The 25,248-nt window shown below is 37.8% G+C and overlaps 1 protein-coding gene across 1 annotated transcript; it reads left to right on the plus strand.

Annotated features, from left to right (window-relative positions):
* The first annotated feature begins 19,416 nt into the window (after positions 1–19,416).
* Positions 19,417–21,039, plus strand: LOC145034006 (berberine bridge enzyme-like 8). The gene has a single exon (XM_078982452.1). It carries the CDS (start codon positions 19,417–19,419, stop codon positions 21,037–21,039), a length of 1,623 nt encoding a protein of 540 aa, XP_078838578.1.
* The last annotated feature ends 4,209 nt before the right edge of the window (positions 21,040–25,248 follow it).

Genomic DNA, 25,248 nt, shown 5'->3' on the forward strand with positions numbered 1-25,248 from the left:
CCAACAATTGAATGAGTGTTTGAGATCATAACTAGAAAGATGTGTAGGAAAACCCAAATGTAAAGATTCTTCCCACAGAGTAGGTAGTTGTCAATAATACTGGTATTACTGATCTAACGAGTTCAATGAAAATTGACATAACAATAGGTCTTACATCATACCATATGGAAAGTTTGACTGTTCTTAGATTCCTAATTAGAGTACTGAAAGTTAGGAATATTTTACAGATAAGTGCTACTTAGAGCATAGATGTTAAAGGCTAATCCTTAACCCAAAAGATAATGATGTACTAGACATCATCTAACGGCGATGAGTATTCCTCGGGAGAACCTTGAGGTCTCTCATTTGAAGTACCACCTCTTGAAGGTGTCGCTCATGAGCCCTTTGACGAGCTCGAAGTTCCATGACTTCGGCTTGAGAGGCAACCAGATGTTGTTGTAGGGTTTCATTGGTTCTCCGGGTCCGTTCCATGTCTTCTTCGAGACTATGAATGCGGACTGTGTTGACGCCAGAGTTGGCATCAATCTCCACGACCCGATCGATGGCTGCTCGACCTTGCTCGACATTACGAGTTATTCTGCGGATAATGACTGGTAGAGCTCGGTCAGCAGAGCCACCATCGCTGACGTTGTAAAAGGTTCGGTCCCCAAAGTATGGTAAGGGTTGACCCTGTTCGTCACTCCAGCGATTCAAGTTATCTACCCACAAGGGAGTGGGACCTGGAAAAGCTGGTCGAGGGTTGTTGTTCGGGGCTTGACCTACTGGAGGTAGGTTGTTGACTTCGGGCTCAGAGTCTGATCCATCCGAGAAGCCTTCAGCTTGATGATCATCCAACGGAATTTGGTGTTCATCGTCAGACTCTGCTTCGAGCCATCCTGCGTTGCCTTCATTTGGAAAGTACGGTTCGCCGTGATGGAATCCAGCCATTTAAATCTACGCGAGAAGAGAGGTATAAAGATATAGTATATATGTAGTTAGTAGTACAAAATACACCTATAGTATTTTAAGTTTAGGTTCTACTGATCTTCTTGTGGTATTGTTGGTAAGTTTTTAGACTTGTTAACACATCACAACTATTCTAGGGCATATGCTAATCACTCCTTGGACCAGCATAGTTGATCAGGCTATGCCATTCCTAGGACTGACCATATATCCCCGAGCATACCTGTGATATTTAACAATCGTAATACTTTTGTTCTTGTCATTGTGACACTGATTTTAGTATGAATGCAGACTAGTATACTTAATTAAATATTTTAGTATTTAAAGTATAGACTCTTGGTCAGAGTGTTTTAATCCCAAATGGGTTTATAGTTTAGTATATCTTTTATGGGTTGATATACTTGATTCACTATAAACAATGCTCTGATACCAATCTGTCACACCCCAAAACCAAGAACGGCGGAAACTATCTGGGGCGGAGGACATCATGTAAAGTATCACAACACAGTAAATGTAAATAAGCAAACAACATCAACCATTGCATTAAATATATATAATTTTAATACAAGTGTGTTTTGTACAGTATAGACACCAAAAATAACGTATATCAAAATAATAAGATGAGTCTTGGATGCGCTCCATCTTCTCAAAAGCTGGCCTCAGTACCTGTCTACTGATGACCTGAGAATACAAGTTATTTTGAAAGAGTTTATCAGCATTAAGCTGGTGAGTTCATAAGTATTTTAGTGTCGGTATTTTTCATCCAAAAATGTTTGAACATGTAATAAGTATAAGTTTTTAAACTGTATGTAAAGGTTTGTAATTGTTTGTAAAAGTTTGAATCTCTCGGAAAAACCTATATTTTCTATTAAAGTAGCCTTCTACCAAGGATTAACTGTTTGTATGCTCGTTTGATGTAAAAGTGTGTAATTTCCCAAGTGTAACTATCATTTAACAAAATATAGTATGTACATTAACGTTTAAGTGAGGTTATCACTAAAATATGTAATGGTTAAATCATTATAGTACTGTAGTTTTGTATTATAAGAACTACTGTTGTACTAACTACCTTAAACCGGATTTATCTTAAGTTATAATGTGATAAATTGCACCATGCTATCGACTGGTAACAACGACATAATGAATGGTCGTAATAACGTAATGACGTTTGGCACCCGTAGATCTGCAGGTCCGGCTATAGCTAGCAGCAAGGTGTAGGATAGTCAATCCAGTATAGATTGATACGCAAACTCACGCTCTCCCTCCAAGATAATTCTGGCTACAACTCGGGCCATGACATTTAAGGCATGCTCCGACACAGTGGATCACAATTGTTAACGTGTTCATGTATACGTAATGTTTCTCGTTCTAGTATAGTTGTATATGTCTTGTTTCTAGTATAGTCGTATATGTTATGTTTCTAGTATATAGTTGTATATGTATTGTTTCTAGAATAGTTGTATATGTATTGTTTCTAGTATAGTTGTATATGTTCTGTTTCTAGTACAGTTGTATATGTTCTGTTTCTAGTATAATTGTATATGTTCTGTGTTACCCCGATGGTAACTAGCTGTTGATGTACTGATAAGTATGAATATGGAAGTACTTTTATTTCAATACATGTATATATGATCTATAATTAATATTGAAACGACCCTCGGATGGTCACCCGAAATCCCACCAGACCACATCTCAGTGCGCGAAAAGGAAATAGGGCGGATGGCCTTCGTAAGCCCTTTAAACATTACTTATATATCTATACATATATGGGCATGCAATTTATAAGAAGTAAAACAAAGTTTAATAAAAGCATTTGATAATTAAAAGAGTTTGTAAAAGATTTTGAAGTAAAACAGTTTGATAAACAATTTGAACAGTGATAAAATCATTGGTTTTCTAGTTATTAATCACATGTGATTAATGCAATCACATGTGATTGATGCAATAACTATAAGTATTTCACTTGTATCCCCCCCCATAAAGTATTTAAAACATTTAAAAGCATTTTAAAGGTTAATTAAAGGGGTATGAACTCACTTGTGGTGAGTAGATTGGATTGATGTATCGGGTACCATGCTAGGTGGCAAACGGAGACTTGTTCACAAGCACGAGCCTAGTTATCATATAATGAGCATATATATAACTAATTAGCCAAATAATAACTTAACAAAATAATTTGAGACACTTAGGAACATGTAAACACTTTATATAAGTGTTATAGGTCCTAATGGTTGCATCTAAGTTGATACGGGACAAGGCAAAAGGGGTTTAATGCACCAATGACCTTGTATATGAGTTCACCACCCAAAAAACCCCACCTTTGGAGTTTACAGTCATAAACTCCTTGATTTTACGGCCGTGAGCTCCACACTTGGTGGTTTTGGGTGTTTTGAAGTGCTATATTGATCCTAGAATAAGCCTAGCCTTGTTGGAATAATCCTTGAAGTAGTTTAAGGCCCTAGAATGCTCCTTTGGGGAGTTTACGGCCAAAGGACCATATCCCCTAGAGTTTACGGCCGTAAACTCCTATGGGGTGTTGGTTTTAATTCATTTAAGGCACTTGCACATGTAGGATAACTTCCATGTTTTTTCTTAGGGCTAAAGGGGACATTAGGCACACCTTTGTGCCTTTACTTGGAGTTTACGGCCCAAGAGATGTTCCTTGGCCGTAAACTCCCTTTAACGGATGAGTTTGATGTAATTTGCTCCCCATTCAAGTCCTAAGTATTAAAGGGTAATTGTCTTGAGGCTTTAAGGGTGTTTAGGGCACCTTTAACCCTTGAAAAAGGGGTTTATGGCCCAAGAGCTTTTCTTGACCGTAAACTCCTAGAACTTTATGATTTTGGAGTGTTTTGGTGTCCAAATTAGCTACAAGCATTAGAGGGTAAAGGTCCTTAAGCTTTAGGGGTGATTTAGGGCACTTATAGCCCTTAAAAAGGGGTTTACGGCCCAAGAGATATCCTTGGCCGTAAACTCCTATAACAAGTGGTTCTTGATTGATTTCTAGCCTCAAATGTTTATACATTAAGTCCTTAACTCGTTGTCTAACAAGGAATCGAGACTAGGAAGCTATAAGGCCTCGTTTTGGAGTTTACACCCCAAGAACGTTGTTGGGCTGTAAGCTCCTGGATCTTGTACTTTAGACATGTAAACAATGTTATAAAGCATATAACAAGTATTAAAACACATTTAGGAAAGTAAACTCACAATCCGGGATGAAACCCGAAGATCCGTCAGAGAGAAATGGCTTTTCTCTAGTTGGAATTGTGAATAATGAATTAATTAAATTCAGAAATCTATTTATAGTCCTGAAATATTTTGATAGAAAATATTTTTATTCTGGAAGTTGGCTATAACATTATCTAACTTGGAATGTTCAAGTTTCACAAATAAAGGAGCATCCACTCTCCTGATATATCTAGAAACATAAACCCTAATGTACACAAACTTGTTCGGAAAAGTCTGAAAATCAGTGAAACTGGATTGGCTTCTATTGAATAGATATTGTTCGTACAACTGGTAATTTCGGGTTGTCACAGAACATAATCAGAATCGGTAACAATTCACACACACACACACACAGGTAGGAAAATATAGGATTTTCCTGGGTAACGGTAGTACGTAGCCAAAAAGTGTAACAATTTGAATAACTAAACTTTACAATTCACAAGAACAATTATGATTTCAGTGTACATCTTTTACATTACAATTTGGATTTGGTAAACATTACTTTTAAGAAAATATGGGATTTTCTTGGATAACTACTTTTTCAGGAAACCAAAGGAACTCGTACATTTTCAGAAAATTAACCGCTTATGAACTCACCAGCTTTATGCTGATTTTCAAACCGCTTGTATTCTCAGGTCCGCATTAGACAGGTACCCGACGATCTCTTTTGGCGAAGACGGAGTGTGTAGAAGATTCGTCTCATTTTGTTCATATATACTATGTATCACACTTATACAATTTACTTTTGAAACAAATGTAAACTTTATATATGTAATGTAATGGTTATCTACTTTTCTTACTATGTGCATTGGATTTGATACTCAACGTGGAGTCCGCCCCGGAAATGTTTCTGCCTTTGGTTTTCGGGGTGTGACACTATAGCTGCAGTGGCCACAGTAACAACAGCCTCAGAAAGAGCAGTGTATCTCTCATCGAATGTCACTATCAGGGTGGTCTTAATAGACCCAAACATCTATTGAATCTCATCGCGGATGGCAGCAACCACCTCATCATAAATCATCTGGGGAAGCTCCTCGTCGCTCACACCCCCTCCATTGGTCCCTGGTCTGTGATGTGTCCCTACCATGACGCCTCTCTGAAATACAACACAAGATATCAGTAATTTGCTCGGACGTACACACACTTGATATCCCAACCCTACTTGATCTCTGACCCGGTGCCTTCGATAGTACGGGCGCAATACTACTGACCACACCGACTCAGAATTCACACCAATTCCTCCTCCCAAAGCCCCAAATCCCAAGTACGCTATTCTCTTTAATCATGTGCCACTCACTAGCAAATCTCTCATAAGCTCCTTGCTGCTATCTCAACACTCTCAAGCATTCCTAATATCAAAATCCCTAGACTAAGGCATCATATATCAGGCCACTCTAGTCCTAATAAGAATACCTAGTCTTCCTCTACCATGCATAATATAATTCATCATATAGCATAGTATAACATTTCTTTTACAACTTATTGTAAGGGTATTTTGGGAAATCACCGTTCGGGCGCTGGCTGATTGTACACACAGCTCTGCTCTGTTTGTTTCACCACTCTTTTTACTCCTTTAAAAAAAATTCTTTATTATCAAATTTTTCCTCAAATCCTCAGTTTGAGTTCAGATACGCCCGAAGATGCATCCGAATCCCTCAAACCAAGGCTCTGATACCAAATTGTAACACCGTAAAATTTAAAACAAATTTTTCACATTTTAAACACAATTTTCCAACACATTTATTGATAAAAACCCCATTGTATCATACTTTGTTTCAAAAATATTTCCCAAGATCAAAATACATAACACCCATGCGTGTGTACGAATCATGTCGGCGCCTTCCCGCGATCATCACTGGTACCTGAAACAGATAACACATAACACCGTAAGCATAAAGCTTAGTGAGTTTCCCAAAATACCATACATAACACATACTAGCCACTCGAGGCTATAACTCTGTGGGCCCGTGGGCCCTAACTCTGTGGACCCTCTGGTCCTAACTCTGTGAACCTTTCGGTTCTAACTCTGATATACTCTGATATACACATGATATAAACCACATAGAAATAATGCAGTACAGCACATCACATAATAGCATACAATAACTATGTCACAAACTCTAATTACCACTCAAGGTAAAGTATAGTGAGAAGACGCACCTCAGATGTCCCGGTAAATCACTGACTCGGTAGAAATACGATCTAGCCTCTACCTAAACACATAAAGTAATACTCTCATAAATATAACTCTCAGAACTAGACTCAACCCTCTCTATGCACACTTAGAAGGGTAAAAGACCATTTTACCCCTCCTTTGGCTCAAAGGCCCTCATTGTTGACCAAACCTTAAAAGTCAACTGAAGTCAACGGTCAAACTTTGACCCAACTCATCGAGTGCACTTGGGCAACTCAGCGAGTCCACATGTGTCTAGTAACTCTTTAGTCCTGTTTAACGAGTTAAGTCCCTCCCTTTACTCAACGAGTCTGCAGGTATGAATCGCGGGGCCACCGCGACTCAACTCACCGAGTCTCAAGAACAACTCGGCGAGTACATGCCATGCACAAACTCCATTAACCTCCTGAGGTCAGATCTGTTCCTCTAATCCATAGATCTGGCCTTCCCAAGCATAATAATCACGTTAAGTCTAGACCTTGACACTCATATATCATCTAGATGGTTTCATTTGGTGATTTAGCCCCAAAAATGACATTCTAAGCTCATGAATCCCAAGATAATTCATAAATTTCCAAGGGTTAAGGCCTCTGGACGTCTTTGAGTCCAGATCCAAACCATAAAATCGAGAAGGGACCAATTGCTCCACATAACCATCCTCAAAAGAGGTTAGAAAACCTTAACTCTAAGAATCAATACCAAAACTGAAGAAGGTCCGAATAAATACCTAAAGTTGAAGTCTCTGGACCCTGAAACCACTAGAATCACAAACCCCTTTAGTCTCCTCTTGCTCTTGATCACCTTCTTCTTGCTAAACCAAAGATAGAAGGATCAAATATAGCTTCTCCTTCCTCCCAAACGATTTACCTCACTTAGGGTTCTCTCAAGGGACTGGTAGCCGCAATGGGGGACTATGAGTGCCCATAAATAGGCTCCAACCCCGGGGGATTAGGGTTTAATTAAACAACATGGACTCGCATAGTCCACTAATGGACTCGCCGAGTCCAGTCGCGAACCCGGATGATAATCCGCAACCCTACGCGGCGAGTCTAAGCATCAACTCACCGAGTTCCTTCACAAATTCTAAAAATAAAAATATTAGAATAATATACCTGGGAATCCGAATGTTACAAGACAGGTGTGAATGGATTGTTATGGTCAAAGATTTGACTCTATGACCTGAATAATCCTTCCGACTTAGGGCGTCTGCTACTACATTGGCTTTCCAAGGTGATAATGAATTTCGCATTCATAATCATTTAGTAGTTCGACCCACCGTCGCTGCCTCATGTTAAGTTCCTTCTAATTGTAAATGTGTTGAAGGCTTTTGTGATTTGTGTAGATAGTGCTTTTCGTTCCATTAAGGTAGTGACTGTAGATCTTTAGGTCAAAAATCACTACTCCTAGCTCAAGATCGTGCGTATTGTACTTAACTTCGTGTGTCTTCAGCTGTCTCGAGGCATAGGCGATAAACTTTCCCTGTTGCATCAGAACACAACCAAGTCCTTGGTTGGAGGCGTCACAGTACACCTGAAATCTTTTATCCCTTATGGGAGGGATAGTATTGGTGTGCTACACAAGGCTTATTTGAGCATTTGGAAGGCATTCTCCTGTTTTTCTTCCCAGCTAAAATTTGCACCCTTTTACGTCAGGGTGGTAAGTAGCTTAGCTATTCTTGAGAAGTTTTGAATAAACATGTGGTAGTAGCCAACGAGGCCTAGAAATTGATGAATTTCCGTAGGCGTTCTTGGTGCTGACCAGTTCTTGATGGCTTTAATCTTGGAAGGATCCACATGAATACCTTCCTTTCTTAGCACATTACCCAGGAATTCGACTCTTCGAATCCAAATTTCGCATTTAGAGAACCTCGCATACAACTTCTCTATGCATAGCGTTTCCAAGATCTGCGTAGATGTTGACTATGTTCCTCCTTACTACGTGAATAGATAAGTATATCATCGATGAATACAATCACAAATTTATCCAAGTAAGGATGGTACACCATGTTCATTAAATTCATGAACACTACGGGCATGTTTGTTAATCCGAAGGGCATTACTACGAACTCATCGTGGCCATATCAAGTTTGGAAGACTGTTTTGGGAATATCTTCCTCTATAACTCGTAGCTAATGGTAGCCAGATCTTAAGTTGATTTTTGAAAAGTAGCTCGCTCCTTGGAGCTAGTCGAATTAGTCATCGATGTGCGAAAGAGGATAGCGGTTCTTAATGGTTAACTAGTTAAGCTCGCGATAGTTGATACACATACAGAATGAGCCGTCTTTCTTCTACATGAATAAGACCAGTGCTCCTAAGGGCGAAAAGATTGGTCTTATAAATCCTTTGTTGAGGAGTTCGTTAAGTTGACTAGATCACTCTTGCATCTCCGCTGGTGCTAGACGATAAGGCGATTTAGCTACATGGGTAGCTCCAAGAAGTAAGTCAATTCTTAATTTGAATTTTCGTTGTGGGGGTACCCCTAGGAGATCTTCAGGAAATATGTCATGGAAATCGTAAACGTCTGGGGTGCTCTTCAAGTCTTTTACCTTTTTACTTGCATTAACAACGTGAGCCAAGAAGGCATGGTACTCCTTTCGTAAGTACTTTTAGGCTTGAATACATGAAATGATTCGAAGGTTTGTGCTGGTTTGTCGCCGTAGACCACTAGGGTTTCGTTGCTCGGCAAATTTAGATGGACGGCTTTCTCAAAGCACATAATGTCAGCATGATGGAGACTTAACCTTTCCATCGCAACTTTTAATTGATACAGGCATGAGGTCGATTTGAAATGTGTGGTTATCTAGAGAGAGGTTACATCCTATGAATATTTCGCTAGAAGTCTCAGTCTTTCCAATAGCCATTTCTATGATGAACATTTCTTTTATTACTTGAGGTCCTTGGTTAGGTAAGTTTTTAAATTTTTGGTTCATGAAACTCCTCTCCGCTCCACTATCGAATAGTATGAATGCATATCAGTTATTGAGGAGGAACGTACCCATGATTATGGAGTGGTACGTCACTGGTTCCTCATAACCAATAGCAAGAAGTCTTCCTGCTCCGCCAACATTCTTGGCCTTACGGAAACCTCTTTTGAAGTACCCCGTTTCGTCACAGCCGTAGCAGGCTTGGCTTGCTCTTGTGCCAGGGACCTAGATAATTGGCCTAGCTGGTGCTTTGCAGAAACGAGTTGTGTGCCCCTTCCTGTCACAGTTAACACAGTACATTTCTCGGCAGGGGCCGTTGTGATGAAAATTGCACTTGTGTTACTTAGTTAGTATCCCTGCATATTGTTTTGCTGGTGCAGGGGTTGTAGGGGTTGTTGCGACGTGGATATATAGCCACAACCTATTGTTTCTTGGCGGCTGCTGATTGGTTTTTCTTCTTATCCCAAAACTTCCTCTTGTTATCACTTGTCATGGTTGGTTCTGGGATGGTAGAGGTAATTGTAGTTGCTTGTGCTTGGACTCCATGGTCTACTAGTCTTTGTGACAACCGCTTGGCACTGTCGAATGTAGCGGGGTTTGATGACAAAACATTCCCCTGAAATGGAGGTACCAGTCCCCATATATATCTTTCGATCTTCTTGCTTTCGGTGGGGACCATACCTGGACATAAGGCCACCAAATCACTAAACCTTTCCGTATAGGCCACTATGTCGGAACCTTTCATCTTGAGGCCCCAAAGCTCTTACTCAAGCTTCTGGACTTCTCCCCTTGGGCAGTATTTCGCCGTCATAAGGTCTTTCAGTGTATCCCAACCCATCTCGTTAGCCACTGCTAGGGTGAGTGACTTGACATGGCCATTCCACCATGTTAGGGCTCTGTCAGAAAAGGTACATGTAGCAAATTTTACTTTGTTTTCTTTCGGGCAGGAGCAGATCTCAAAGATCGACTCTATCTTCTCAATTCATTACGACAAGGCAATGAATCCCCCAGTCCCATTAAATGTCCTAGGTTTTCAGTTGGTGAAGTCCTTGTAGGTACACTCTCATGTATGCGTTTGGCTATCACCTTGGTTGGAGTGGGTACCTGTTCCAGCTCCACTAGCGCCACCAGAATTCATCTGCATCATGGTTGTAGTTACAGCCGCAGTCACAGCAGCTTGAAACATTGATGCATCGAACTGTGGTGGGGGTGGTGGAGGAGTTTGATTTACTGGAGGGTTTCTGATTAGATGCTTGTGAGGCGGCATCTTCTAGCTATAATAGATGAAATGATGATAAGACTTCAATAGAATTACCAATAGGAATATTATTGAGCTAGAATAGAGTTTGATAGAGATGATCGCTAATGGAAACATTAACTGTTATTATAGTTGGTATAAATAATACATAGAGTTTGGAAAATTCGACCTTGGAGTAGGTCTTACAATCATACCAACAGAGGGAAAACTTGATAGCATAAAAATCTAGAGGAATGGTACTTGTTAAATAGGAATATTTACATAAAAGAGTGATACTTAGAGCATCTATGAAGGCTATTCCTTAAACAAAAAGAATGGGCGGTAGAGCATCTTCTACTGCCGACGGGCACCCCTCAGACGAAACCTTATATCGGCCAGTTGACGCTCGACATCAAGTAGGTGTCTCTCATACACTGATATGCATGCTCGAAGCTGTATGACTTCAGCTCGACTTGCAGCTAGCTCTTGTTGTAGGGCTTCATTGTCTCGCATAGTTCTCCCATGAGCGAATTTGATATTTTGAATACGATCTGTATTAGCGTTGGTGTCTGCATCAAGCTCCACGGTTTGTTGAATGACTGTCACACCTATCTTGGTATTGCGAGCCACTTGGCGAAAAAAGATTAGAAGGATTCGGTCTGTGGAGCCTTCTTCACTTAGGTTATAGAAATTATTGTCTCCATTATATGGGAGGGGTTGACCTTGCTCGTGGCTCCACCTATTCGAACTTTCAGCCCATAGAGGCATTGGGACTTGGAATTTAGGTCAGAGGTTAGGATTTGGTATTGGGGCCACTAGAGGTAGATTCTCGACTTTAGGTTCTACGTCAGCATCTTCAGGAAATTGCTCTGCAAAATCATCTTCTAAGGGATTTTCAGGATTCTCTTCTGGCTCATCATCAAGCCATCTGTAGCACCTGGTTTCCGGTATGTGAATTTTATTTGAGCATTGCCCTATTTTAGCCTTGGACTCGGCGAGTCATAAGGTCCGACTCGCCGAGTAGGGATGAGACTCAGGACACGTTTAAGTGGGCGACTCGGCGAGTCCATATCCTGGACTCGGCGAGTCACCGCTGCTGGATGAAACCCTAAGTTTCAAGGGTTTGCACCCTATTTAAACCCTCATCCCGCCCCAACTCGTCCCCATTCACCCCCAGAACTCCCCCAACATCGTTTTCCCTTATTTCCTTAAGAGATTGAAGTGTTCTTGGTGTGTTCTTGAAGGTTTGGAGGAGAAAGAGGAGTAGATCAAGAAGAGGAGAAGGAGATCAGCCATCTTTGTGTCATTTCAACATTTTCCTTGAGGTATATCTCGTTTTTCCCCTGTTTCTATGCTTAGGATTTCATTTGGGACACTCTTGAGCAATTCTTCAAGCTTGTTTGTGCTTAATGATTCGTAATAAGTGGATTAACCTTTAGATCTAAGCAAGTTTGAGCTCCAGGAGCTCAGATCTGTGAGCTTTATGGCCCCATGTGGCTTGTTCATCCTAGATCTACCCTTTTGAGGCATTTTGCACCCTAAAATCCACATTAGTGAATATCCACACGTAAAGTTGGAAACTTTACGTGTGATTTGCGTCCTAAAAGTCCAGATCTATGAATGGCATGGACTGAAATCGAGTAAATCTGTGTATTTGGGGGATGCATGGCGACGACTCGGCGAGTCGTATAGGTGACTCGGCGAGTCTGGTCGCGAGTCACCGATTTGGTCCCTTCATGATGTGTCGAGTTGAGCCGTCAGTCACAGGGGGTGACTCGGTGAGTTGGGAGCTGAACTCACCCATGTTAGGACTCGGCGAGTCAATGCCCTGACTCGGCGAGTCCAAGGCAATCTTCATAGATTAAGAACAGACTCGGCGAGTTGTTCATACAACTCGGCGAGTCTTAGCATAAAGTGTTCTTCGGATGAAGATGAACTCGACGAGTTGTTCATACAAATCGGCGAGTAGAATGAAGGAGTTGAATGACAGTTAGAAGATGAACTCGTCGAGTCATAGCCCAACTCGACGAGTAGAACCAGGGACCCAGGACAATAGTTGCTAGGGACTCGGCGAGTGGAGATCCACTCGGCGAGTCGGGTCAACTGAAAGTTGACTCTAGCTTTGGCTTAGAGCTAGACCAGGGGTAAAATGGTCATTTTACCTAAAGGACAGTTAGCAGTGTTTGATTGAGTATGTTGTAGGAATTGCAGCCGGAGGACTCCCGGAGCAGCAGCAGTCAGTTAGTTCCCGATCAGTTCAGTAGCTACTTTGAGGTGAGTTACCTTCCAGTAGTAGTGGGTCTAAGGCCACACGGCCGGCCCACCAGTAGGAGATGTATGATAGATGATTGTCTTTGTGATATCATCTAGGTTTGCTATTACCTGTTATGTTGCATGCTATCATGATACGTTATATGCAATAGTAGTAGAGTTCGGTTGTTAGGACCGCTGGGTAGTCAGACACCCCAGAATTATCTGACTGTATGTGATGGTATGCTTGTATGTTGGTCTATTATGTTATGCGATAGAGGTAGCGGAAGGGGACCAGTCCCCGTGGATCGGTTGTTAGGACCGATGGGTAGTCAGCACCCCAGAATGGCTTGACATGGGTAGTCAGCACCCCAGAATGGCTTGACACAAGTAAGACGGCACCCCAGAATGGCCGTATGGGTAGGTCGGCACCCCAGAATGGCCTTACCGGGTAGTCAGGCACCCCAGAATAGCCTGGCAGTGCGTATGTTATGTGATTGTATGGTATGTGGTACGTTGGGGGAACTCACTAAGCTTTGTGCTTACGTTTACAATTTTTTTTTCAGGTACCTCTGCATCGAAGGGGAAGGAGCCGGCGCGGTAGTGGCACGTCATACACACACTCTTCGGTTTCCGCATTTACGAGATTTACTGGGATTGTACTCTGATATTTTGATGGGATGTATGGTTTGACCTTTTAGAACATGGTTACGATGTGCTATGGTGTGATCAAACAATGTTTTTATTTATTAATGTTTTCTAAAGTAATATTTTAAAATGAAATTTTCGGACGTAAAATTTGGGTCGTTACACCATCCACCATTTTCCTGACTAGGAAAGTATGGGTCCCCCGGATGATGAAATTCAGCCATGATATCTATGCGAGAAAAGGGATAAAAGAGATAGTTAATAGACATCTAATCTAATAATACTTATAGGGGAGTGATCTTCAATAGTTATTTCTATAATTAAGTAGTGCATAACAACTATATATACTTTCTGAGATAAAATAGACCCTCAAATAAATGACTCAACTCTAAGCCCACAACTAAACAAGGAACTGGAAGTAAAGCGATAGTCACAGATTCTAAGTCTATAGAATCTTTAATTATATATAACCTTAGCGTATTCACTCTATAATGATAGACCTGCTAATAAGGGTATTTTAGTTTTCACATAATTTACTCATAGTATCACAAAATACTCCTATAGTACTTTAAATGTTTGCTTTATATTGTAGAGTTGTATTTGTGGATGGAGTTGGTAAGTTTTTTAAACTTGTTGCAACACCACAACCATTCCTGGGCATATGCAAATCACTTCTCGGATAGACATAGTTGATCAGGCTATGTCATTCCAGAACCTGACTATACATCCCCAAGCCTACTTATGTTGTTCAACAATCACAATACTTTTTTTTTCTGATTTAGTATGACACTGATCTTAGTATGGATGCATGTATGTATACTGTTTAAATAGATACTGATTATATTTTTAAAAGTATAATTCTCGATCAGAGTGTTTTAATCTCATTGTGTTTATAGTTATATATCTTTTATGGGTTGATATACTTTATTCGCTATAAATAATGCTCTGATACCAATATGTCACACCCCAAACCGAATTGATGGACACATTCGGGGGTAGAGGACGTTATGTACATTATCATAATAATGAAATATAGTAAACCAAGCAACAAAATCCATTGCTTTAAATAGTATAGTTAATACAAGTGTGTTCTTTGTAAAATTTAAATAACACCAAAAATGAATGTATAACAAAAGAATAAGATGAGTATTCGATTCTTCACCGTCTTCTCAAAAGCTGAATAAGCATATCTGTCTTACTGGATTCCTGATAATACAAGTTATTTTGAAAAGAGAGCGTCAACATAAAGATGTCGGTGAGATGATAAGAAGTTTAGTGTCATTATGTTGTATTTGTCTCATAAAAAGGTTTGTATTTGTATCATGAAAAGGTTTGTATTTGTATCATAAAAAAAGGTTTGTTTGTTTTCCAAGAAAATCCTATATTTTCTGTTTATAATGGAATGTAGTCTTCTACCAAGACTATAACGTTTGTTTGTTCTCTTATAGTAATATTAATGAAATGTTTGTACTAATGAATGATACTCAAATATTAGTTCACTGCCTTATAACCGTATTGGTTAATTTAGGTTAAAATGTGATGAGGTTATAACCATGTTTGATCGACCTAGTGCAAATGCACGACGTTCTTCAAACGTCGAAAAGGTATGAGATTTGTTCACTCGTGGACCTGTAGGTCCCACTGTAGATAGCAGCGAGGTACGGGATGGTCAATCCCGTATAGATCTATACATAAACTCGCGCTCTCCCTCCAGGAGACTCGGGTTACAAAACGTAACACAACAGTGTATTGTTGTGCCATGAAGTAGTATGTCATATTTTTGTTATCATGTACATGCATAGTGTGTATGTTTCTTCTGTTTCTTGTATATGTATGCGTGTTCTCCTTTTGTAAATGTAATGTTCCTTTTGTATATGTAATGTTCATTTTGTAAATTTATATGTATAGTGTTACTTCTTGTAATTGTATATGTATGTCCTCTAAACTATACCTATTATAGTTTACTAGTATGTCTATTGTATAACTGGCTTGTTGAAAGGACTCAACTGTTAAACATAAACCATCATGTTAAGTAATACATTGAGAAAAGGGCTTAATTTTCATATGAGTATTTAGTATGTATAATTATAAGTTAATCGATAGTCGGACTAGAGAATACTACACTAAGCCTACATCCAAACAAGGAACATGAGTCAAGGTCATTAACACTAGTCCTATGTCCATTAAAGTATATTTATATGAACATGATTTTGAATTAAAAGAGTTTATAAGTAATTTGTAAAAGGGTTTTTATATGAAGTTTAAAAGGATTTCGAAACAGTAAAATTCATTTTTGTTTGTAAGTAATAAAATGTAGGAACAACAAAATTCTATTGTGTTTCAACTTGTATCCCCCCCCCCCCCCTCTCCCCCTAAAAAGAATTTAAAACATGTAAATGGTTGATTGTAGGGGTATGAACTCAATTTTTAAACATAAACCATCATGTTAAGTTATACATTGAGAAAGGGGCTTAATTTTCATATGAGTATTTAGTATGTATAATCATAAGTTAATCTATAGTCGGACTAGAGAATACTACCCTAAGCCTACAACCAAACAAGGAACATGAGTTAAGGTCATTAACACTAGTCCTATATCCATTAAAGTATATTTATACACAAATATTTAAATGAACATGATTTTGAATTAAAAGAGTTTATAAGTAATTTGTAAAAGGGTTTTGATATGACGTTTAAAAGGATTTCGAAACAGTAAAAGTTATTTTTGTTTGTAACTAATAAAATGTAGGAACAACAAAATTATGTTGTGTTTCAACTTGTATCCGCCCCCCCCCCCCCCCCCCCCCCCCCCGTAAAAAGCATTTAAAACATGTAAATGGTTGATTGTAGGGGTATGAACTCACCAGTAGTGGGTGATTCGAATGAAGATCCATATAGGATGGTAAGTATGCCAAGTGAAGTCTCGAGTACCAACGGGTCCTATTAAACATATAATGACACATATATGTATATAATTAGTGTATATGACAACAAATCACATAAGGGAACAACCTTAGCTACTCGCAAACACTTAAAATGAATTGTTGCTATCATGTGTGATTGATTGAATGGAGTTTACGACCACATAAGGATGTGTTCACGGCCAAGGAGTGTTCACGACCACACAAAGTGTGTTCACGACAATAGTAGAGTTTACGGTCAAGAACACATGATGTGTTCACGGCCCAAACTTGATTCTATGAAGTGTTTGAGGTCTTTTCTTGGGTTTATGAAGGGTTTACGGCCATAACTAGCAATTTATGAAGGGTTCACAGCCACATGAAGGGTTCACGGTCGTGAACTCTTAAAGATCATGGAAAATGTGCTTGATTCAAGGCCGCAAATCAAGTGATTCTAATGGATAACAAGTATGTGGAAAAGATACTTACTTAATGGGAGTCTTGAAGGTGTTTTCGGCCCTAAGAACAAGTATGTGTTCTTGGCGAAAAGATGATGATTTGAAGATCTACACCAAAAGTGTTGAATTCATGGATGAAACCAAAGAGCTTCCCATGAATAAGAAGGATATAAAGCAATAATGGAATAAACACTTACCATTTTGAAGAGAAATGAGTGTGTTCTTGATGATACTTGAGAGAGTTTTGAGTGTTCTTGACTTGAAGATGAGACAAATGACGGAATAATGAAGGAAAATCATACTTATGGAGAGGGGTTCATAGCCAACATGTGTTTATGGCCGTAAACCCTAGTTTGCGACCGTGAACTCCTTTTGATGGAGCTTCCGGCTCGATTACAACTTAATGAACTTAGGTTAACACATTCTAACACACAATCCTTGAATGTACTTGGTTTAGAACACTCAAACAGACCCTTAACAATGCTAAAAAATAGTAAAAATGAGTCTGACTTTTGATTGAATTCATTGGCTTTATAAGATAGAAATTTCGGGTTATCACAGGACGGTACATGCCAAAAGTTTAAGGGAGAGGTTGACAGCATGACCCAACATCAATAGAGATGTTGGATGGTACCAATACTTTTTAATAGGGAAACGGAAGAGAGAAAGAGAGAGAGAGAGAGAGAGAGAGAGAGAGAGAGAGAGAGGAAACGAGCTTTCTAGTGAGAAATGGTACCTTTGGACATCGACATATGCCAATGAGGCTTGTCAACAACGCAATGGCAATGTCTCCAACAATTTGGTACAATGCCATCGGAGAAAAGAGTAGAGAGAGGTAGAGTAGTTCACCATTTCTGTTTCACATGAGCATGATACCATAGACAGATGGATTATCAATTATGTGTAGGTCTTATTTATGTTAGAAAGGGAGTATTGTACTTTAGCATAAGAATATTGTACATTCTGAATTTTGTAATAATAAAAAATTAATAAATACTAAAATTGAAAAGAAAAATAAAAAAATAATAATAAGGGTTATATAGTCATTTTAATTTGTTTAAGGACTAAATACATAACAAAAGCGTATAAAAATGACCGTTCAAGTTTACAAAAAAATTTTAAGGACTAAACATACAAATAAAAGAAACCATAGGGACAATTCGTATATATAATATAATATCTATTGTTTATTAAGATGAGAACGTTTAAGTATAAACTAAAAAAGTCGATTTTATATTATATTAAAAAAGAGTTTCTTTAAGAATAGTATATTGTTAGTTTTTTAGATTTTCACGATCAAACTTTTTCTTTCTTAGACTTTTGACATCTTACTTTTGTTTCTTTGCATTAGTCACGTTAATAGTAAATTTGCATGTTTTTTTGTCAACTTTGCCCCTCAATTTTAACCATTTTGACACTTTTGGTCATTACAATTAATATTTTTTTATTTTTTAGGAATATTTTAATCTTCAAAGTTTGACCATGAAACTTTAAAGAACCTCAACTTTAGCCATTTTGACACTTTTGTTCATTACAATCAACACTTTTTCATTTTCTAAGAACATTTTAAGCTTTTAAAGAACCTCAACTTTAACCATTTTAACACTTTTGGTGATTAAGGACTAAACGTGCAAATAATCGAAATCATAAGGACCATTCGTGTATATAATATGCTCTCTGTTATTCATTAAGATGACAATTTTTACGTATAAGCTAAATTAGTTCATTCATTATTAATTTAATGTCATAAATATAAAATTATTATAGTTTAGTAGGTGCTCTAACGTTTTGAGCCTAAAATGTACTTAGTCGATCACCAATATACAAAGACATTAACAAAGTTTTTCCATACAATCTTCATCACAATCATTTAAAATTGGTTTACCAAATACAAAGAGTTTTAACTCAAAGTTAGTGGACTAAAAAAAAACATAATCAATAGATAAATGTATGAAAATTTTTCATTTTAAGTATTCAATAATATGGTTTAATGTGATTCGCTAACAATTTAGTTCTTCCTGGAATGTATATCGTTTCATAGGACTGATAATTTCAACACGATCCGCGACACAATACGAAATAAATCGGTTTGAGTTGAGTTTTCAACTCGCCAACTCGTTTATTGAAGTCATTGTGTAATTTGGTAACAATTCAACTTTGTAATTCCTATGGCTCCATTTATAGTTTCATGTAATTCTATACACAATTCAACGTTGTAATTCTCTTTGACTTTCATTGCTGAAGATTCAATAATATGGTTCCATATATAGTTTCATGTAATCCGGAAACAATTTAACCTTTTCCGTAATTCCATGTGACTTTCTTTGCTGGACGAATGAATGACTAGTGTTCAAACTATATTTTATTGAGTTATCCACATTTAGATTTCCGGAAGCCGGACTCTTTGATTTAATAGTAATTTCAACGTGGCATCACAAGATCGCCTCTAATTTTCAAAAACTTCTGGAGTTGGTATTATGATTTCTTATGCGTGTATAGGTATGCAAAAAGAATTATTCAAAGGTAAAGAATAGTTTTTCTACATCGATCGACTATTAAACTTTGGCGGGAGCTTAATTAAGTAGGCCAGATTAGGAGGTTTACATTGGTTTGTTTATAAATTGCATGTCAAACACCATGCATTCCATATCACAAAAATGGCAATTACGTATTCTTTCAACTTCAAATCATATATTTTTCCTCTCCTCCTTGTCTTGCTCTCTACGCATTCATCAGCAACTTCAACTTCCATTACAGATCGATTCACCCAATGTCTAAACAACCGAGCTGACCCTTCTTTCCCGCTCAATGGACAACTTTACACTCCCGATAACTCCTCCTTTCCATCCGTCTTGCAAGCTTACATCCGCAACCTTCGATTCAATGAATCCACGACTCCCAAACCCATCTTAATCATCACCGCCTTACACCCTTCACACATTCAAGCAGCTGTTGTGTGCGCCAAAACACACCGCCTGCTAATGAAAACCAGAAGCGGAGGCCATGATTATGAGGGGCTTTCCTATGTGACCAATTCGAACCAACCCTTTTTCGTTGTTGACATGTTCAACTTACGCTCCATAAACGTGAGTATTGAAGATGAAACTGCATGGGTCCAAGCTGGTGCGACTCTTGGTGAAGTCTACTACCGAATAGCCGAGAAAAGCAACAGCCATGCTTTTCCGGCTGGCGTTTGCCCTACTGTTGGAGTTGGTGGCCATATTAGTGGTGGTGGATATGGTAACCTGATGAGAAAATACGGTCTTACCGTAGATAATGTTGTTGATGCTCAGTTAATCGATGTGAATGGTAAACTTCTGAATCGGAAATCCATGGGTGAAGATCTTTTTTGGGCCATCACAGGTGGTGGTGGTGTCAGCTTTGGTGTGGTTGTAGCGTACAAGATCAAACTGGTTCGTGTTCCTACCACTGTGACCGTTTTTAACGTACAAAGAACATCGGAGCAGAACCTAAGCACCATAGCTCACCGATGGATACAAGTTGCGGATAAGCTCGATAATGACCTTTTCCTTCGAATGACCTTTAACGTGATAAACAACACAAATGGCGAAAAGACGATACGTGGTTTGTTTCCAACACTGTACCTCGGAAACTCTACTGCTCTTGTTAGCCTCCTGAACAAGGATTTCCCAGAATTAGGTGTAGAAATTTCAGACTGTATTGAAATGAGTTGGATCGAGTCTGTGCTTTTCTACACAAACTTCCCCATTGGTACTTCGACCACTGCTCTTCTAAGCCGTACACCTCAAAGACTAAACCCATTCAAGATCAAATCTGATTACGTAAAAAACACTATTTCCAAACAGGGATTCGAATCCATATTTGAAAAGATGAAAGAACTCGAAAACCAAATGTTGGCTTTCAACCCTTATGGTGGAAGAATGAGTGAAATTTCCGAATTTGCAAAGCCTTTTCCCCATCGATCAGGGAATATAGCGAAGATCCAATACGAAGTAAACTGGGATGAACTTGGCGTTGAAGCAGCCAATCGGTACTTGAACTTCACAAGGGTGATGTATGATTATATGACTCCGTTTGTTTCTAAGAACCCCAGGGAAGCATTTCTGAACTACAGGGATTTAGACATTGGTGTCAACAGCCATGGCAAGAATGCTTACGTTGAAGGAATGGTTTATGGGCACAAGTATTTCAAAGAGACGAATTATAAGAGGCTGACGATGGTGAAGACGAGGGTTGATCCTAGCAATTTCTTTAGGAATGAGCAAAGTATCCCAACATTGTCATCTTCATGGAAGTAAATTCACTTGTGAAATTGAATAAAAGTATGGTTTTTCAAGGTCATGGTATCCAGATTCAGATGATATTGATATAATTTTGACTTGTATTTATAGAGACAAAATTATATTATATTTTTCTGAATTTCGATTTTCCATCTTTGAAAAAATATACGAACATTGATGTTGATATTTTTAAGAATTATAGATCATGAACATTGTGAACAATGAATACACTGAGTTCCTTGGGTTTTTTGTTTTTTTTTATATTTATAAGTATCTAATAGTACGTAATCAAGATAAATACTCATTCAATGCAATTTACTATTTTAATCCATATATATATATATATATATATATATATATATATATATATATATATATATATATATATATATATATGTGTGTGTGTGTGTGTGTGTGTGTGTGTGTGTGTGTGTGTGTGTGTGTGTGTGTGTGTGTGTGTGTGTGTGTCGTGCGAAATGTATTAGGTCATTTCCAACCCATTTTCATTCTCCTTCTAAAAAACGGAGTAAATAGTGTTGTATCTTCAATCCTACTTTAACTTTTATTCTATTTTTACCTCCAAAAATATATATATTTCTAGTATATTTCATTCTTCCAACTTATATAGATGATCAAACACATTTCTTCTATTAATTTAGTTTTAACAATATATAATTTATATTTTATCACTAATAATATAAAATAAATAAGATTATATTTATAACACTTAATTAAGTTTTTTGTAAAATATGTTACCGTGTTTTAAAATTAAAATATATATTAAAAGTTTTATACGAATCTGATAAACAAAAAAAAATTTATATTTATAATTAATTAAATATAACAAAATATTATAAGTACTAAATATTACATTTAAATTATAATTATTATATTAAAATAAACTAGCAATGTATAAATATATAAATAAAGAGACTAAAACCAATAACTCAAAGTTCATCTCTATTTTGGGAGGAATGAATAGTGTAACTTCATATTTTTAGTGTTTATAATATTCATTTCTCCTAAAATGGAGGAATAAATTGTATAGAGTTGGAGAGGAATTTGAAAATAAAAATAAAAAATAAGAGTGGATTGGAGATGCTCTAAGTAGTGTGGTCTTCCGAAACCTCTAATAGGCATTTGCTGAAAGATCACCTTTAATACCGGGTTACTAAAAACTCGGAAAAAAACATTTATTATAAGGATAGTTGTATAGTAGTAATTAAATTCATGTTTTATTAAAAATAAAAATTCGGTTTGTTAAATATATTTTTAAGATCAATTAAAATTTGAATACCAATATAAAGATATTTAGATATCTACGTCATTACCGAAGGCATGAGTTTGAGAAGATATTCATTTATCTCATATCTATAGCTTTTGATTTAGGAATTGAAAGGGTATTTGTATAGCAAAATAATAAAAGAAGAATTTCTAACAAAAATACATTTTGACAAGAGTAATATGAATCATTGGAAGTAGTACATGAACTCCTACATCAAGAATCACTTAGTATTCAATATTCTTTGTACATATTGATCAAAATATATGTTCATTGGAAAGAAGGTTTGAGTAATACAATCACTATGCGTATATTTTGGTTTCTTAATAGTAGAAAAGTTGAATTCAGAAAAATCTTCATAAATAGTCTCAGTGGTATCCCAAAATATCAAGTTTGGTCTCTCATTGTTTTTATCTTCAGATCAAGGATAGTCCCACTGGTTTGAAAACTTTTTATAGAGTGTCCTTTTGGCTCACCATGTCACATTTGAGTTGTTAAGTGAAATCACATGCATCTTAGGCCATGGCAACTTGGTCATTTCACCTTCATCGATCATTACTTATAAGCTTGTAACATCTACATTTTTCAACACTCTTTTCTTCCCTTCTTCCCCTCTTCATGAATGTTGCTTCCCATATGAATAAATCAAGAAAATAGTGATTTTTTGATGTGGAGGTGTAGCGATCAAAGTGAAATTGATGCATATATGAGGGCTTAACTTCTTTTTGAATTTTTTAATTATAAGAATGCAGTGGAAATTAAGAAACAAGAATAAGAAAATAAGAACACGATAGATATGATAACCAATCTAGAGCTATACATTGAGTATCAACGAAAACAAATTAAGACCTATTGATTTGAATTTGTATCAAACTAGAGTATACGTCCTAGACTTGAAAAAGAGGCGAGTACGCAACCCAAAAAAACAAAGTTCTCAAAATGCAATTTCATTCAACAATCTATATCGATTACAATGCTTAAAGGGGCTATTTATAGCCTTATAAATGTTTACGAAAATGAACCTAAATTCAAATCAAATCAAATCGTTTCTAAAAATAAAATAGAGTCTTATAGATTGTCCATGCGATTAAATTCAAATATCTTCGTGTTAGAAACAATGCCCAACCTGCTTTCACACCCAACAACATATTGTTCGCATCCATAAGTTATTCTCATCCAACACTCGTTCGCAACTAGACTTGTTCTGAGCTTCGTATCTTTTCCTACCAAAATGGTTTGCATTCGCATCGGGTAAGTCCTTTGCATCCGTTCGCATTGAATCGTACTCCATTCGCATCCAAATGCACTGAACTGCGATTCATTGAAACCGTTCGCACTCAACATCACTTTCGCAATCCGGATCTGAAATCAGCTTGGAACATAGAAGGCAACCTTTCACATAAACGATGAAGTAGACTATATTTTGATAATAATAGTTACATATGGGAAAATTACACACTTTTACAAGAAACAAACATACAAAACAGTTGGGTCTTAGTAGAAGACTAGTTTTTACACTAGTAGGAAATATGGGATTTTCTAGGGTTTTCACACTTATACGAACTGTTTCATCAAACATTTACAAGTCTTTTCCATACGGTTTTACAAATCAAAGACATTAACTTGTATTCTCAGGTCATCAGTCGACAAGTACCGGTGATAGCTTTTTGAGAAGACGGAGCATAGACAAGACTCGTCTTTTATCATTCATTTTTGGTGTTACATTAAAAAGAACACACATGTATTAAAATTATATATATATATATATATATATATATATATAATGCAATGGATGATGTGTGTTTACTTATTTACTATTACTGTGTTGTGATACTATACATGACGTCCTCCACCCCAGAATGTTTCCGTCATTCTCGGGTTTGGGCTGCAACATACATAATTAATGAGAGCTACATAGACAAACTCAATAATCTCAATGTTACCCTTGACATGAGTCTTACTATAGATCTTGTGCTTGGATCCTTCATTAGTTCTTATGAAATTCTCAACTTGATTTTTCATAAGAATATCATGGAGAAGACATTGATGGAATTCTTAAATCCTCTCCAAACTAAGAAAATTAGAAAGGAATTAGATTTCAGTCTAGCGTATGTGGTGGATACGCGAGACAGGGATCAAATTTTTGCCTCAGAGGTTCAAGTGGTCAAGGAGTTTGTGGATGTGTTTCCAGAGGAGTTACCATGGATACCGTTAGAGAGGCAGGTCGAATTTTGCATCGACCTGGTGCCAGGTGCGGCCCCTATCGCCAAGGCACCATACCGATTGGCGCCACCAGAGATGCAAGATCTGTCATCACAACTGCAGGAACTGCTACACAAGCAGTTCATTTGTCCGAGCAGTTCCTCGTGGGGAGCGATGATACTCTTTGTTGGGAAGAAGGATGGTTCGCATTGGATGTCTATTGATTACCAGGAGCTGAACAAGTTGGTGGTGAAGAACCGTTATCTACTCCTGAGGATAGATGATCTCTTTGATTAGTTACAGGTAGCATCTTGGTTCTCCAAGATAGACCTGAGATCAGGGTACCATCAGGTCAGAGTTAGAGAGGACGATGTGGAGAAGACAGCGTTCCAAACTCATTATAGACATTATGAGTTTGTGGTGATGTCGTTTGGGCTCACTAACGCGCTAGCAGTCTTTTTGGACCTGATGAATTGGGTCTGCATATCGATACTTGATCGCTTGGTCATCGTGTTTATAGATGATATTTTGGTATATTCCAAGACTCGAGAGCAGCATGAGGAGCAACTACGGAATTTTCGGTGGGGCCCTGAGCAACAGAGGGCGTTTGAGACCCTCCGACAGCGTTTGTGCGAGGCTCCAGTATTGACTCTTCCAGAGGGAGTTGAGGATTTTATGGTGTTCTATGATGCATCCATCATAGGACTGGGGGAGGTCCTCATGCAGAGAGGACGTGTGATACC

The sequence above is a fragment of the Lactuca saligna genome, chromosome 3, assembly GCF_052625555.1.
Source record: "Lactuca saligna cultivar CGN05327 chromosome 3, ASM5262555v1, whole genome shotgun sequence".
Taxonomy (NCBI): domain Eukaryota; kingdom Viridiplantae; phylum Streptophyta; class Magnoliopsida; order Asterales; family Asteraceae; genus Lactuca; species Lactuca saligna.